General features: G+C 41.3%; 1 protein-coding gene across 1 annotated transcript; it reads left to right on the plus strand.

Moving 5' to 3' along the window:
• Positions 1-496: 496 nt before the first annotated feature.
• ttll12 (tubulin tyrosine ligase-like family, member 12) lies at positions 497-15,956 on the plus strand. Its single transcript, XM_026147551.2, has 14 exons — positions 497-698; positions 877-1,052; positions 2,467-2,665; positions 2,939-3,098; positions 3,261-3,394; positions 4,783-4,859; positions 7,384-7,500; positions 8,598-8,786; positions 9,829-9,940; positions 11,299-11,450; positions 11,927-12,008; positions 12,100-12,168; positions 12,470-12,608; positions 15,478-15,956. Exons 1-14 carry the CDS (start codon positions 558-560, stop codon positions 15,627-15,629), a joined length of 1,899 nt encoding a protein of 632 aa, XP_026003336.1. The 5' UTR covers positions 497-557; the 3' UTR covers positions 15,630-15,956.
• Positions 15,957-16,005: the final 49 nt, after the last annotated feature.

The raw sequence follows: 16,005 nt of genomic DNA on the forward strand, positions 1-16,005 counted from the left end.
TTGTCCGTGTCAGTAAGCATTTACAGTCATGGTACTAAGGACATATAACACCTCCCTAAGGTTTTACATATCGGGATGTAAATGAAGTCATCTGGTCCTCAGCAGGTCTTATTCAAATATAGCCTCAGATAATCATGACATTTTACACAGTCACTATCATAGAACAGCAGCTAAGCCAACATGCAGAGAGTCTGAAAAGCGAAATGACAGAAACAACCAGGGGCTGGACTCGGTCTTTCACACTCTGCTTCTGCATTTTGTTAAATAAATAATGACTAACATGACACACCAACATGTATTATGTTGTTGTCCATCTCAGGTTGTATTTACTTAATTTAAAGACCATATTTATTTTTGTTCTGACATGTGAGACTTTGCGTTTTAACCCAGTTACTTTTTTCTAAAAGTGACCTAATGGGTTTTTAATTTGTGAAGTATGTTTTAGTTCAGATAGTCGAAAAACTCTCCCACAATGCATAGCTGTGTAGCTGTTAAACTCCTCCTTCTTCCGGGTTTACTAACGCCGTCTCCACGTGAGATACACTTCCAGTGCAGTAATGTCAACAAACCCCACGGTTCCGAATGGCGCGGAGGACGAGGAGTTCCGAGTGTTCGTGGCTCTCCACAGCGCAGCGCTCCAGGCTTCAGCTATCCCTCCGGTCTACTGGAGGAGCCTGCACCACAAGATCACCAGCGAGGTGTGCTCTGACATCACGAAGCACTGAAACACATGTTCAGTCCTAATAACTGTTTGTTTACTGTTGCAGAAAAAGCTGCTGCTGACATTTCATACACGCTGAGATGCAGCACCTTGGCGTGCACACATTAAAAGACATTCTCCCAGCAGGCCCCTTCATGCCATGTCTGTTTCCGTAGATTTATGATGCCGGGGAAGTTTTCGGAATAATGCAGTTCCAACAAGAAGATGAAGATGAGGGGGAGGGAGATGAAGAAAACGGAGAGGAGAAGAAGAAGGACAATCCTGGAGATGAGATCAGATGTAAAGTGGTTGTAACCCGGGAGAGTGGTCTGCAAGCCTCGGAGCCGACCAGGTGAGGGCGCCAAACGATAACTCTTCTTCCACTGATTGCATGTTTGTCTTTGTGCTCCTTGGAGAGGAAAGGAATGCTACGACCTTAACATTTAAGTGTTTAAATGTCTTATTTATGTCACTATATACGACTGCAGACTGCACGTCAAAGGTGCGGGCTGCACTTTAGTTGTATTTATATAATGTTTCTAAATACAGGCCTTTTATATTAAAAGTTAAAGACCCTCCAATAGTACAGAGAAAACCTGAGAAACCCTTTGGGAATAGCGGGAAGGAAAAACTCCTTTTTAACCGGAAGAAGCCTCCAGCAGGACCCGGCTCAAGGAGGGGCGGGGCCATCTGCTGCGACCAATTGGTCTGATGGGAGGGGACAATTGAGCAAGAGGACCAGACAATAATAACGAATGATTAACTAATGATGTGGTGTATAAACAAAAACAGTATTTTTTTTTTATTTGATTTCAAACTAAAACTTTTTTACATTTTGTTTCACTTTTTAGCTCAGTTTTTGTTAACTATAATAGCCGTGCCCGTGATAAGGACATAGCTATGATGATCTCCAGCCTCCAACTAACAAATCAACAAAGTAAAAGATAAATTATTTAACAGAAAATTGCTTTTCCTCTCCTCTTGGATGTTACATCATACTTTTTCATATTTGATATTTTGAGATGCTTTGATTCTGCTCCTCCAAAGCTGTGCCAAAGTCCAGGTATCTGGTATATTTATATGAGCTGAGTACTGTTTTGCTTCATATTTCCAAACTGTTAATCCTTGAACAGGTAGTTAGAGGAAGTGGATGGGGTGATGTTCAGAATAGCTGAAATTAATCAGTTGTCTTACCTCATGGTGAACAAGAATAACTGGATAGTTGTTTGTTGTGTTATTGCTGTGAACATTGAAATCCTGACCCTGTCCTTTACTGTTTTGTATTTATATAAACAAAATGACACAGAAAACCTTAAATTCATTAACATTATAACAAAATAGTGAGAAGAGAACATCGTTAACAACTGGAATTCTTAAGAAAACCATGGAAATCCCTTTAACCCTTGGTTGTAACTACATTTCATTTTCCGAGCTAAAATGAACTATTGCTTTAGTGACAAGGTTAAAGGTTCATCCAGTAATATTTCATAGACTACAAATGATTAATAAAAGTGCCCTGCAGGTCAGGGTGTCAGCTTGAAGGAATCCAGGGGGAGAGCAGCTGCAGCTTAGTCATATTACACCGCCACAGAAATATTTAACTGCATCGTTTCTGGGCAAATTTCCTGCTGCTACTTTCCATCAGCGCTTTCTTTATGTGAATAAAGAGATTTTTAAGATTTTATTAATCGTCAGCATTTTAAAGCTCTTTAAAGGTAATTTTCCAAACGAACATCTAGCGTGAGATTGTCTCCATATTCCTGCAGCGTTTTCCTGGTGGATCACGCGTGGACGTACCGCGTGGATCATGCCCGGCAGCAGCTGGAACAGATCCCAGGCCTGTTGCCCAGAATGGCGGCCCTTATGGGGCTGGACTTCCATGGTGAGGTCCCCGACCCTGACACGGTGGAGCTGGTGATGGAGCGCATGTGGAAGTACAACCAGACTTATCAGCTCTCTCAGGGGGTGTGTGAGAAAACACTGCTCTTATCACTTAGATATGTACTACACATGATTCTCCTAATACTGTATATTAGATGATTGTGGAGCTACTATAGGAACCATGATGTGAAACTTATTTCAGTATAAAGCAGCTAATGTGTAACACAAACCTGCTGAACGCTTGTCCTTACGAGGGCTGCGCACACTTTGAACAAAAGGGAGTTTGTGATAATAATGACCCGAAAGCCAGAACCTGACCCTCCTCTGCCTCACTTCCTCCCGTGTTTTCCTGTGCAGTCCCCAGAGGACAAGGTTCCCGTGTGGTACGTCATGGATGAGTTTGGCTCTCAGGTGCGGCACTCTGATCAACCGACCTGCAGCATGGCTCCTTTCTTCTACGTGCAGGGCCAGTTAGCCTACACCGTGCTCTGGCCTCTGCAGGACCTGCACGAAGGAGGTGAAAGCGCACAAAGCATACACGGAGCGATCACCATGTCACAATTCAGAAAATGAATACATCTGGTTGTCTTTGGATACAAGATACCTGAAATAGAGTTTCCCTGTTAAAACATGCAACATGATTGGATGACATAATGTTTTATTACATTATTATCCACAGATGAAGTTACCCGTGACTATACATATGGAGAGCCAGACCCTCTGGTGCGGCAGTGCCGCCTGTTACCATGGATACCTAGTGATCTAGAAGAGGTCAGCAGCGTCACAGCTGAGCCCCCGGACTCATTCTTTGAGGTGAGGAGTACCACATAAATTTATCAGCCTCAAGAATTCTATTAAACTTTATTCTCATCTCAAACTCAGATTCAGTCTTTTGGATTCTTGATAAAAAAAAAGTCAAACAGTTCACAAAGTAGTAAATAATGTTAAATAAGTTTCACTAATAGGAGATTTAAATACGACAAAGTATTTTCATTCGGTACCTAAGGCACAGTCCAGTCACCCCTTCCTCATTTCCTAAATTATGATCCAACTGTGATTAACCACGTGTTTTTGAAAGGTGAGTTCAGTTTGATTAAATACACCCAGGCCTGATTACTGGCAGACCTGTTGAATTAAGAAGACACTTAAGTAGAACCAGAACATCTTCCTAACAGTAAAATATGGTGGTGGTAGTGTGATGGTCTGTGTGGCTGCCTGAGAACCTGCAGCACTTGCTGTGGTAAATGGAACCATGAATTCTGCCGTCTACCAAAACATCCTGAGGGAGAATATCCGGCCAGCTCTTTGTGACCTCGATGCACCGTTCTCCCTCCTCCCATCTGGCAGAAGTTTTCGCAGCATCAAAACTGTAACGACCAGACACTGCAAGAGCTTTTCCCCCCAAGCAGTCAGAGCCCTCAACTCACTACCACCAGACTGATAAACACAAACACCTTACAGTACTCACCAAAAGACTCAAACACAACACAAACTTCCACAAATGCACTACAAACCGGACCTGGGAACAATCTGCTTATTTGCACACTCAGTCACATAGTTACTGAACACATCTCAAATATATTTGCACATTTTGTCTCTTGCACGTCTTCGTCCGTTCTCGTCTAAAATATCCTGACTCATAACTTCAACCTTGTATTCAGTACCTGCTGCACAATCCACTCCATATTGTCTCTGTCCTGTCTGTGTTTATTACATAGATAAAGTTAGTAATAGTACCTTTTTATCACTTAATTTGACCCAAATTTAGCAAGTTATTATTTATGTGTAAATCCTAGTTTTATATCTCTTGGAGATATATTATTTATACTCATATAAATGCACCAGGGGTGAAACGCTGTATACTGTGTATATTGTTGTATTGACAATAAAGTTCTTGAATCGTGAATCTTGAGATGCTGTGGCATGACCTGAAAAACCCTCCAGTGTGGCTGAATTACAACAATCCTGCAAAGATGAGTGGGCCCAGCTGGTTTCTTCTTAATAAGAAACATTTAAAACTGCATTTTTAAAGGAGGTGAAATCTTTGTCCTGGATTTAAATTTGTTTGATGATCTGAAACGTTTAAGTTTGACAAACATATGAAGTCAGGAACACTTTTCCCACCACTGTATGTGATGTATCCACAGTCAATATCTGAGCTGAACTGAAGCCTAATTGTTGGGTCGTCTCTGTGTCTGCAGAACATTGCTCGGGAAAACAAGGAGCAGCTTCCCGTGGAAATACAGCCTTACACTGTTCCGAAGGACAAAGTCTACAAGTAAGTTTGTCACTGTTGCAGAAATCTTTTTTATTATATTTACCTGTAGGGCCTTTCTGAGTTGGGCACTGACTTGCTGCAGACTTCTGTATTTGGATAATATAATAATGATAATGTGACACAGAGAAAGTGGATATCTGAATATGAAGGAGAAATACTGAGCTGGTCCACAGCTTCAGACGTTGCTTGTTCACGCCTGTTCATGTGTGTCAGGAAGGTCGCTGCCTGCCTCCACTCTCTCCCTCACTAAAGATAACACATTTACTTTGTTGGGAATTTGCAGGTCGAGATGATCTCCGTGTAGTGTTTGTCTGACTATAGATAATATTTTAATCTCTACCAACATAGAGGCCAGATTTCAGTGTGTGGTGGAATGTATCTGAATACATAGTTGGTGCTCAACTGAAATCTAAGGTGCATGTACAGGATTCATTGTTTCATGCTACGTCTACAGCTAGAAAAACTTTTCTGAATTTAAAGAAACTCAAAATAACTTCTGCTCAGGGTTTTATACAGCAAATCGCTTCATATATGCTGTCGCTCTTCATCATGTCTCATTCAGTTTATATGCTGCTTTACATCAACATGAGTTCTCATTAGCTCAGTCTCATGTGAACTGAACCTGCTTTTTCCCTTTATGACGCTGTGTTTGTCAGTCACAGCATCACTTCTGTTATTCAAAATCACAGTCACATTGGACTCTGGTGCCTTTCTCACACACACACACACACACACACACACACACACACACACACACACACACACACACACACACACACACACCACAGAGGGAGCCGAGGACACACTGTAGTCAAAAGAATGCTTCGGGAATCTGGGTGAAAAAGTCAGGCGTTCATTACTCAAACATGATTTTCTTACTCATCCTGGTGATTAGATCTGGTCTTGATTATACTTTGAATTAGAATTAAATATGTTGAACTATTAGCAAAGTCACTGCTAAGTAAACTCTACTTTAGCGCTCTGTGTCACCGTCCCCATAAAAAGGCTGCATGTTTAATCCTTTTCCTCCACTTGTGGGTAAAGATAAGCTGGAAGAGATCAATCTCTTTGAGATCGTATATATCAGATGAAGCCGATTAAACATATACAAGAGTATACAATGAGACTGACTGGATGTTATATTTTAAACCAGACTGTTAACCAAAAACAGCTTCTTGGTTTTTCGTCTCTCCATCGAACACATCAGTCTATTTTTGCTGCGGACATAGTGACAGGATTCGTGCTTCGGTAAGAAGAACAGTTTGTGTTTGTGTTGTGATGCACATGTAATAACCCAGTGGTTCCCAAACCATGAATGGAGATTTTTTAAAACTCCTTTTTTGCATTTAGTGTGGACGATAAAATATTTGCCTTTTTCCACGTCACGCTGTGGCCACGTTATTGTTTACATGAGATGAACTGCAGAATGGCAGATAGAGACAAAATCCTGTTAATCTGACTGTCTGCAGGTTTTACACACTTACATACACAAACAGTTACTGTCTATTTACAAAGGCAGAGGCGTCACGGTGCCATTATTTTACGTGTAGTTGTTTTTTCCTGTGTAATAATGTTCAACATTGCTGTCAATACTTTTTTCAAAATCGCCTCTCTGTGTGCAAAATGGGTTCAAAAACATAAACAGCTGTAGGATCCTGTTCGTCCGTGATTTAGACAGGGGAACAAATCGTGGCAGGATCAGCCTGATGTTATTTGTATCCAGCTGTAACTTTACTGTATAAAGAGCTAACATCTCCAAAATGTCAGGAGCAGTTAGTCATTACAACAAGTGTTTGTGAACTAAAAATCAAGAATGTGGGATCCTGTTCGTCCGTGATTTGAACAGCCCAGTGCGTGCTAGCAGTGTCCAAGCGTTTTTTTTTTCCCTTTTCATACGGCGCCCGCCCCCTGCAATGGCCCTGCGCCCCCCCTAGGCGGCGGCCCCACACTTTGGTAAGCTCTGTATTAAGCTGTTAGGTTGTAAACTGTCTGGATGAGAACAGACATTCCTTTATTGCATAAAATACATATAATCATGTTAGCTGATTGTGCCACTCGCTACATACAAGGAAAAATCTGTTTTTGACTCCGCAGACATCTGACTTCATACAGTCTTCATTTACAAAGTGCTTTACAAATCCAAACATTACAGCTAGCAGGTGTATTTTCCCGTTTCAGTATAGCTAACCAAACAACGAAGAGCCACCAGAGACTGGTTTTTAGTTTACGTCCCTTCGCTTTCCCTGAGTTATTGGGTTTGTTACCAATTACCTAACATAAACTAATGCAAGTCTACTGATCGCAACCAACCAACCCATGATGTCACATAATATACTGACACAAGATGGCGCTAAACATGTTTTCAAACTTTAAGCCCTAATTTCTTAAATCCAGCGTCACAGACAGTCTGTTTTTGAGAGCAGCGCTCAGTTTATAGATAAAGAGTTTCATGTCCACTTTAAGTGCTAATTAAAAAGCTCAACAAAAAGAGTTTTTTGTTATTGTTTTGTTCATTTGTTTCCAGGGTTTACTCTGAAATGTCACAAGTAACAAACAACCTTAGCCACCCTCGGTTCCAGCTGATAGAGGATGAGGACGAGGCAGATATCATTTGGCGCTATAATCACATCAAAGACTACAGGTGAGCCAGCGAAGCTGCATTCATAACTCGGTGACATTATGGAGCTAGACAGACATGATTTCTTCATAAGTGACTGTTTCATACATGGTAGCTGCTGGATTAAAAAAACATGTGCTCAAGGAAACCAGGAAACACCTATTTCTGCAGAGTCACAGCACACAGGTCCTTGGGGCCTTATACACTAGGCTACAGAATTCAGTGAATTGTGCATAATTCTTATGCACTAAGTATAGTGCTTTTCTGATCATTGTGTCAGTAGGTTGTATTCAGTGAACACAAAACCATCACAGTTGGTACTGGTTGGCGAGTAACCTTCTTTAATAGTAATAAATCACACAGCAATAGTACATTCATGTAGCATGACAATATATTAAGTAATCCAAAGTATTCAGAATACGTTACTCTCATTGAGTAACGTAATGGAATACCTTACAAAATAAATGTTGGGCCATGTAATCTGTAATGTTTGTGGTGAACAGATTTATTTATATAGCGCCCTAAGGTGCTTAATATTGTAATGTAAAGATCCAACAATAATAGAGATCAGTTGTCCAAAAGGTATGATCCTGGCTGTGTTATAATATTATTATATGTTAACTCACAGTTTGTGTATTCTGTTGGTGTGTGTGTGTGTCGAGTGACTAATAGAAAGACTTTATTAGACTTTATTTCAAAGCTAACACTGATCTTGACCAACTGTCAGGCAGGAATTATGAAAACAGGCTTTATTGTGTGTGAATGCCAAGAACATGTTTTTTTGTGTGACTTAATAAGTAAATAATTAATAATAAACTCTGTATGTTTGTTGCTAGGCTGCGCTACATTGTTGCATAAACATCCTAATCTCAGCTTTAATTGATTCCAACACAATTTTAAAAAGTGACCTGTTTTCATGCTGGGGAGGTATTTAAGTTCATAAATACCAGAAAGTTAAAAGAAGTCAGAGTTCATGAGTTAATCTCAAACTCAAACATGGGATTATTCTAAGTCTATCAGCAAAGTTATGTTGACACTTGATAAAGCAGCTATGAACCAGCGTTAGGTGAGGTTGCTGTTGGACTGTCTGAAAGGTTAAGTATCATGTTTTGATTTGGCAGCAAACTCAGTGTGGAGCGGCCTCATGTGTTGCTGAACCAGTTTCCCTGTGAGAGCATCATCACGGTGAAGGACTGCCTGGCTGCTGTGGCTCGCAGGGTGAAAGGCAGCCCAGGACCCGACTGGTTACCGCAGACCTTCAACCTACAGACAGAGCTGCCACAGTTCATCAAGCATTACCAGCAACAAAGGTTGGGATTCTGATTTTGTTTGTTTCTAGTCATCTCTAGTTTTTATGACGAATAATAAAAGGAAGGAAGAACTTAACCGCAGTGTTTCACACAGACACCCTGAATAGTATACAGAAACATCTGTGCTGAGTATGGCCTGGAAGTCCTGAGGTCAAAAAGGGACACGCTCCCCTAGGGTGCTTGAGAATGACCGAGCTAAGATCCTGTGGGACTTCCAGATACAGACAAACTGGTGATGGCTAACATAGTGATGCTGGACAAGCAGAGGAAGACGGTCGTAGCTGTTATCAAATGGCAGCAATATCAGGAAAAAGGAGCACGAGAAGCTTGAGAAGTGCTGAAAGAAGGGAACTGGAAGCTCTTACATGTGGGTCACCAGCAACCAAGTATAATCCAGGCTATACTGTAACAGCTTCTGGTAGAGGCAGTGTGATGGTGAGATATCGACCTACTGCCACAGTCTGGGACTGAACTTAAACCCCACCCTGTGTTGTCATCTTTATCAGAGATTAGAGGATGGAAGGGCCTGCCTGCAGTCCCGACCTCCGTCCCATTAAACACTTACAGGGTCTGCTTGGGCATGTTGTGACAAATGCAGATTGAAGGGTGGGATCCCACAACAGTGTGTGACCGTCCTGGTGAACAGGAGAGATCCAGTCTGTGGCTTGGTATGGTTCTTCCACATGTTCCTGTTTATTAATGTTTTAAGGTCTTTACAATGTAAAGCGCCTTGAGGCGACTGCTGTTGTGATTTGGTGCTATATAAATAAAATGGAATTGAATTGTAAAATAATACACTTTATATTTCTTCTTTCTTCAGACTTCAATCATTAATTTAATAAACAGCAGCAAGCAAAAGTCAATAGCAGCTTAAGCTGTTTGGCATCAGCAGAGATTTTAAAGGGAACAACCCACGAATGCAAGTGTGGACCATAAACAGGCAGTGTTACAATGAAGAAATAATTGAAGTTTCCTTTTATGTATTTATTATTGTTATTATCATTATTAACTGGATAATTAAAAGTTGCCTTATATTTTTCAGGGGAGAAGATAACCACTGGATCTGTAAGCCTTGGAATTTAGCTCGTGGACTAGACACACACATAACCAACAACCTGGATTACATAATCAGGCAGCGAGAGAGTACACCAAAGGTGATGGCACACATACACAGAAACCAAGAATGACACTTATATAAACTTATATGTGTATGTGTTCAGAAAGGGCCTTCTGTATCACTTTCCAAACCGCTTCCACTTGACCTCAGTGGTGGATGAGGTCAAAGAAAGATGGGTAGAAGACTTGATAATTAATTAGGAAACGAGAAGAGCAGTGTGATGAGAGTGACCATAAACTAGTCTTACACCCTGGACAGGTCGCTGGCCTGTCGCAGGGCTAACACAGAGTTACAGACAACCAGTCACAATGACATTCACACATCAGAATTATGCATGATTAGCTGTTATTAACTACTATTGTTAACTTCATTAACTAATAGATATTCTCATTTTATAACACTGCATTACTTTACAAAAATAATACAGTAATTCTAGAACAGTTCATCTGCTAATAAGGTTTGATTTGATCCCATCTGCTCCCGTGGTGCATGCCAAATATCTCTGGGCAAGATTAACCCCCAAGCTGCTCTCTGACGCGTCCATCGGGTATGAGTGCGAGAGTGTGAATGTTAGATTAGCACAGAAAACAGTGATCAGGTAGAAAGGTGCTGTATAGGGACCACTCCATTTAACCACATAAGACATATATGATGCTATCCTTTCTATCTGTAACTCATATATTTATATTTACTGTTATCAGAACACAGGATCGATACGCTAAGGTAAAACAAATTTCCATCACAGAAATCTTCAAAGGGATACAGAGTTGCAGACTCCGTGCTGCATGACTTTAAGATTCACACGGTGTCAGGACTGTAAAGCTCACAGTTGTCAAAGGAGCTTGCAAAGAAAAGCGTCTGGACTTCTCTAGAGTTGCTTGAAGACGTTTCACCTCTCATCCGAGAAGCTTCTTCAGTTCTAAGGTCAAATGGTGGAGAGTCCCAGATATAAACCTAGTGGGAGTTTCCCCCCACGGAGGGACAAAAGGACCCCCTGATGATCCTCTAATCGCCTGAGCCAAGGTGTGAAACTGGGTGTGGGTCCCAATCAGCCAGAGTTTCGGGTGTGTTCATTGTGAAACCTGGCCCCACCTTATCATGTGAATTCCTGAGGTCAGATGGCCCAGGATGTGAGTGGGCGTTAAGGCATCTGGGAAGGGATCTCAAAACTGGATTATACATGGCAGACAGTTGGTGTCGTAAACCCCCGCCTCTGTTCAAAGATGGTCGCTCACAGTGGACATAGATGCTTCTTTCACTCCTCTTTCAAACCATCTGTCCTCTCTGTCCAAAATGTGAACATTGGCATCCTCGAAAGAGTGTCCTTTATCCTGTCATGACCTGGATGACTGAGAACCTTCACAGACAAAGCTCACAGTTGTTTTCATGTTCCAGGTGGTGTGCAAGTATCTCGAAGATCCAGTCCTGTTCAACAGGGAGGAAGTGGGAATGGTGAAGTTTGACATTCGCTACATGTTGATGTTGCGTTCTGTGCAGCCTCTGCGTCTCTATGCCTATAATGTCTTCTGGCTGCGCTTTGCCAACAGGTAAGAAATGCATACATACAGAAAGAGTTCTTTCCTGTAGGGTACCTTTCTCTGCACAGTCTGATTCCTCAGACTTTGCTTAGTGTCCACAGATTATTAAGTATGGATTACATCCATACTTAATAATCTGTGGACACTAAGCAAAGCGAAGTCAGACAGGAAAAGGCAGATGATGGCTCACACTGCTTTTGTGGCACTCATTAGTTTGTTTGTTCTTGTTCCATTTGATGTAAAAAATAACAGCACAATTTAATTAAATATATCAAAAGTTAACATAGAAGTTACAAACCAACCAAAACTAGCAAAATAATGTTTCTGTCTATTCTTTCATATTCAAAGATTGTCTTGTTTCTTATCCATCGATTGGCTCTTCACGAAGTTAAACCTGTTTGTTGTTAAACCTGGCAGTTTGTTGTTGCTCCTCCATCCTTGACCCTTTGCCGTGCTGGTGCTGATCTTTCGGTGTTTCTGCCTAGACCGTTCTCCTTGGACCATTTTGATGATTACCAAAAGCACTTCACTGTCATGAACTATGCCGAGGGGGTGGAGCTTAAGCAGGTATCTTCTCTATTTTAATTTGTATGTCTTGCCATAGCTGTTGTCGTCATCAAAGTCTAGTGATAACAGTTTGGATGGGTCCCTTTCGTAGGTGCACTATGATGAGTTCATCCCAATGTTTGAGAAGCAGTACCCACAGCATCCATGGAAAGAAGTGGAAGTGAGTGAAAATGTTAAGTGCTTTTCAGTTTAGGATGCTCTTTCTGAGAGTTTAGGGAAATGGTTTGTTTATAAGAAGTGATACCAAGCTGGTCACTGATGTTTTCAGTCATCAGTGGCATGTCAGCACAAATTATGATTCTTCCAGGAGTATCTAAAGCCCTCACACCACCTGTTGAATCTGCAGATTAGGTAGCAGCATCTGCACAGATTGTGAAGCACGTGTGACAGTATCTCTAAGGCCTTAATCCTAGTATGGTTATCGTACTCAAATCTGGGTTTCTGTCCATTTTTCTTTACAGGGAGAGTTATTTAAAGCTTTCAAGGAGCTCTTTGAGGCAGCCACTTCTAGACCGGCACCATATGGTATTTGTCCCTATCCTTCATCCCGGGCCATCTATGCTGTAGACCTCATGCTAAAGTGGAGTAGAGGACAAAATGGTGAGCATTTATCCTACTGATCATCAAAGCCAGTAACATTTGTTTGAGCCTCAGAGGAATGGCACCTTAACCACATTTGTTTCAAAGGCAAGCTCTCTTCATTTGACCTGGCTCATGTTTTTTCTTCTGTGACCTTTGGGAGCATCTCTCTACATTTATTTTGTCTCCCCAAATTCATTAACACAAGATTCTGTAACTTTGAGATTCTGCTTCAATCAAGGTTGAGAGGGCGGAGGAGAGGTTGCAAATTTGTCCTGTTATGCATTCCCAGGCAGAAAAGAATCACACAGACTCATTTAAAAGCTGTGCAAAGCATGTTTTACCATCATTCAACTTTCTGGAAAGCTCGAAGGAAATCCACACTGTACAAGTACAGATTGCAAGATAAAAAGGATCATCATGTACAGCAGCCCTGACAGTAGAAAAGAGGTTAAAGTGGGTTATAAGTTTAAATACTTAACAAGCAAGTTGCATTTTAGCAGCATCTCTTGCAGCAAACTGGCTCTCAGAACCACCGTCACAAGTTCAGATCAGGCTGGTGTCAGGCTGCATGAGAGGCATTTCCATCCTTCGCTCCACGTGTGAAGAAATCAGGATGTCAGTGACACAGGACGTTAGCTGTCCAATTCTGATACAAGGTTTTTTCTCTCTTAAATGATTTAGCTGCTTGGTAGACTCTTCCATGTGATTAACACTCTCCCTGATGCACAGCTAGAATTGAGTGAATGTCTGTATTTGTGTAGTAAATATGTAAAAGAGGTCGCTTTCACGACTAAATCAAAATGAGCCCTTGTAGTATCTATCAACATTTCAGAGGCCTTATTGAGCTCGAGGTCTTTTGAAGACAAAGGCTCAGAGTAAAACAGGGATTCATGAAAGTGACAGGAGAAGGGTACAGATTAAAGAAAAGAAACTCAAAACCCCTTTTTTACAACAAAACATGCAGACCCTACCCCAGAGTCTGAATCCTTGTAATCGTGCCTTGGTGCATCTGAACCAGAATAAAGTGTCTGTATCTAGACTTCAATTCAATTCAGTTTTATTTACACAGCGCCAAATCACAGCAGCAGTCGCCTCAAGGCGCTTTGTATTGTAAGGTAGACCCTACAATGATACATACAGAGAAAAACCCAACAATCACATGACCCCCTTATGAGCAGCACTTTGGTGACAGTGGGAAGGAAAAACTCCCTTTTAACAGGAAGAAACCTCCAGCAGAACCAGGCTCAGGGAGGGGCGGGGCCATCTGCTGCGACCGGTTGGGGTGAGAGAAGGACGACAGGATAAAGACATGCCATATTTTGCAGTTATTTTCTGCTTATCCAGTCTTCTTAAAATATGGCATCAAGAAATGTGTTTACTGTGAGCTTCAGAGAGCTTAATGAGACAGTGTCTTTGGAAAGTGTTTGGCTATTGTGTTTTTGGCAAATGACTCAGGTGACTGTGTTATTATTGTGCTGTTAGATTTAACTGCTGCTTTTGATACAGTGGATCATAATATTTTAATTTCCCGTTTAGAGCAGTTGGTGGGTATGCGGAGTACCGCACTGCAGTGGCTCAGATCCTATTTGGCAGAGCGAACGTTCTCTGTGAAACTAGGGGAGTTTGTATCCTCTACTGCTTCTCTTCAATGTGGGGTCCCACAGGGTTCAGTTTTAGGCCCGCTTCTTTTCTCTCTATATCTCCTACCCCTTGGGTCTATTTTCAGGAAACATGGGATTTCTTTCCACTGCTACGCCGATGGCTCCCAGATTTATTTCCCACTTAAAAAGATAAATGGCTTCTCAGTAGACCCGCTGCTCAGATGCCTTGATGAAATAAGGACTTGGATGGCTTTGAACTTTTTACATTTTAATGAACAGAAAACAGAAGTGATGGTTTTTGGTGGCGCTTCTGAGGCCACTATTATAGATCTTGGTTCACTGGCACAGTATGTTAAACCAGTCATCACTAATCTGGGAGTTAAAATAGAGGCAAATCTTAAACTTGAAAGCCAGGTCAGAGCTGTTGTAAGATCTAGCTTTTTTCATTTGAGGGAATTAGCCAAAATAAAGCCTATCTTATCGAAACAGCATTTTCAGACAGTAATCCATGCCTTTGTTACTTCTAGGCTGGATTATTGTAACGCACTTTATTTTGGGATTAGTGATGCGTCCATTAGGCGCCTGCAGGTTGTGCAAAATGCTGCAGCACGTCTTTTAACTGGAACAAAAAAGTTTGAGCACATTACCCCTATTTTAATTTCACTCCACTGGCTACCTGTACATTTTAGGATTGTTTTTAAAATTCTCTTATTTGCTTTTAAATCTCTTAATGGCCTGGCCCCCCCCTACCTCTCGGAGCTACTACAACCATATACACCTGCCCGTTCCCTTAGGTCCGCCAATCAGCAGCTCCTTAAGGTACCGAAAACTAAGTATAAATTTAAAGGTGATCGTGCTTTTGCTGTAGCTGCTCCAAAGTTGTGGAATGATCTGCCCTTGCATGTTAGGCAGGCCTCTTCTGTCTCTGAATTTAAAAGTCTTCTTAAAACATATTTATTCGCTGAAGCCTTTGGCATTGATTAGAGGGGTTGACTCAATTTGTTTTAACATGTTTTAATTTATTGTATCTATTTATTTTATCGTATCTCATTTTAATTTTCTTTACGTATGCTATTAACATGTACAGCACTTTGTGAAACCCTGGTTTTATGTTAAAGTGCTTTAGAAATAAAGTTGGTATGGTATGGTATGGTATTTCGGCCCATTTACAGTCTTTTTACAAAACTACACCTGTTGGCGGCACAACAGGTGTAGTTTTGTAACAAGACATTGCACATATCAGCTTATCAGACTAAAACTTTATTTACTGTGTTCTCATCCTTCAGGTGAACGTATAATACAACCTCAGATCCTAGAGTTGAACTTCAGCCCAGACTGTGCCCGGGCCTGCCTCTACCACCCTGACTTCTACAACCACATGTTTCAGACGCTGTTCCTGGATCAGCCTGAGGAGTGCCCTGTCACGCAAATCATGTGATTAACCGAACATGATGGAGGAGTGTCTTTAGTTTATGTTTTCATGCTTCAAGTTGCTGAAATCTTCCCCTTATCCATCTGCGCTGCATAGGTTTGGTGGAACTCCCTGTATGCGAGATAACAACTGTGCATACTCTGCTGGTTGTGTGCTCGTAGAGTCGTATAGAGGAACACCTTGTCAACTCTGTGTTGCACAGTGAGATTAAAAATGGATAAACTTCAGTTTCTGTTAATGATTTCTCTTGATGTTCTCTCTCAGGCTTCTCAGAGAGTATAAATGTAATCTCTTTAGTTTCACTGTTCATTAAAGCCATATTGTACTCTTTCATCTGTGTCATTATAATTACTTTTTCTTTCTTTTGCTGTATGTTTCCTCA

This window comes from Astatotilapia calliptera, chromosome 17 (genome assembly GCF_964374335.1).
Source record: "Astatotilapia calliptera chromosome 17, fAstCal68.1, whole genome shotgun sequence".
In the NCBI taxonomy this organism is placed as follows: Eukaryota; Metazoa; Chordata; class Actinopteri; order Cichliformes; family Cichlidae; genus Astatotilapia; species Astatotilapia calliptera.

Coding starts and splice junctions, on each gene's coding strand:
- ttll12 (XM_026147551.2), top strand. CDS start 558: ATGTCAACAAACCCCACGGTTCCGAATGGCGCGGAGGACGAGGAGTTC. Junction 3,099..3,260: donor GCAGGACCTGCACGAAGGAG/GTGAAAGCGCAC, acceptor TATTATCCACAG/ATGAAGTTACCCGTGACTAT. Junction 8,787..9,828: donor AAGCATTACCAGCAACAAAG/GTTGGGATTCTG, acceptor TATATTTTTCAG/GGGAGAAGATAACCACTGGA.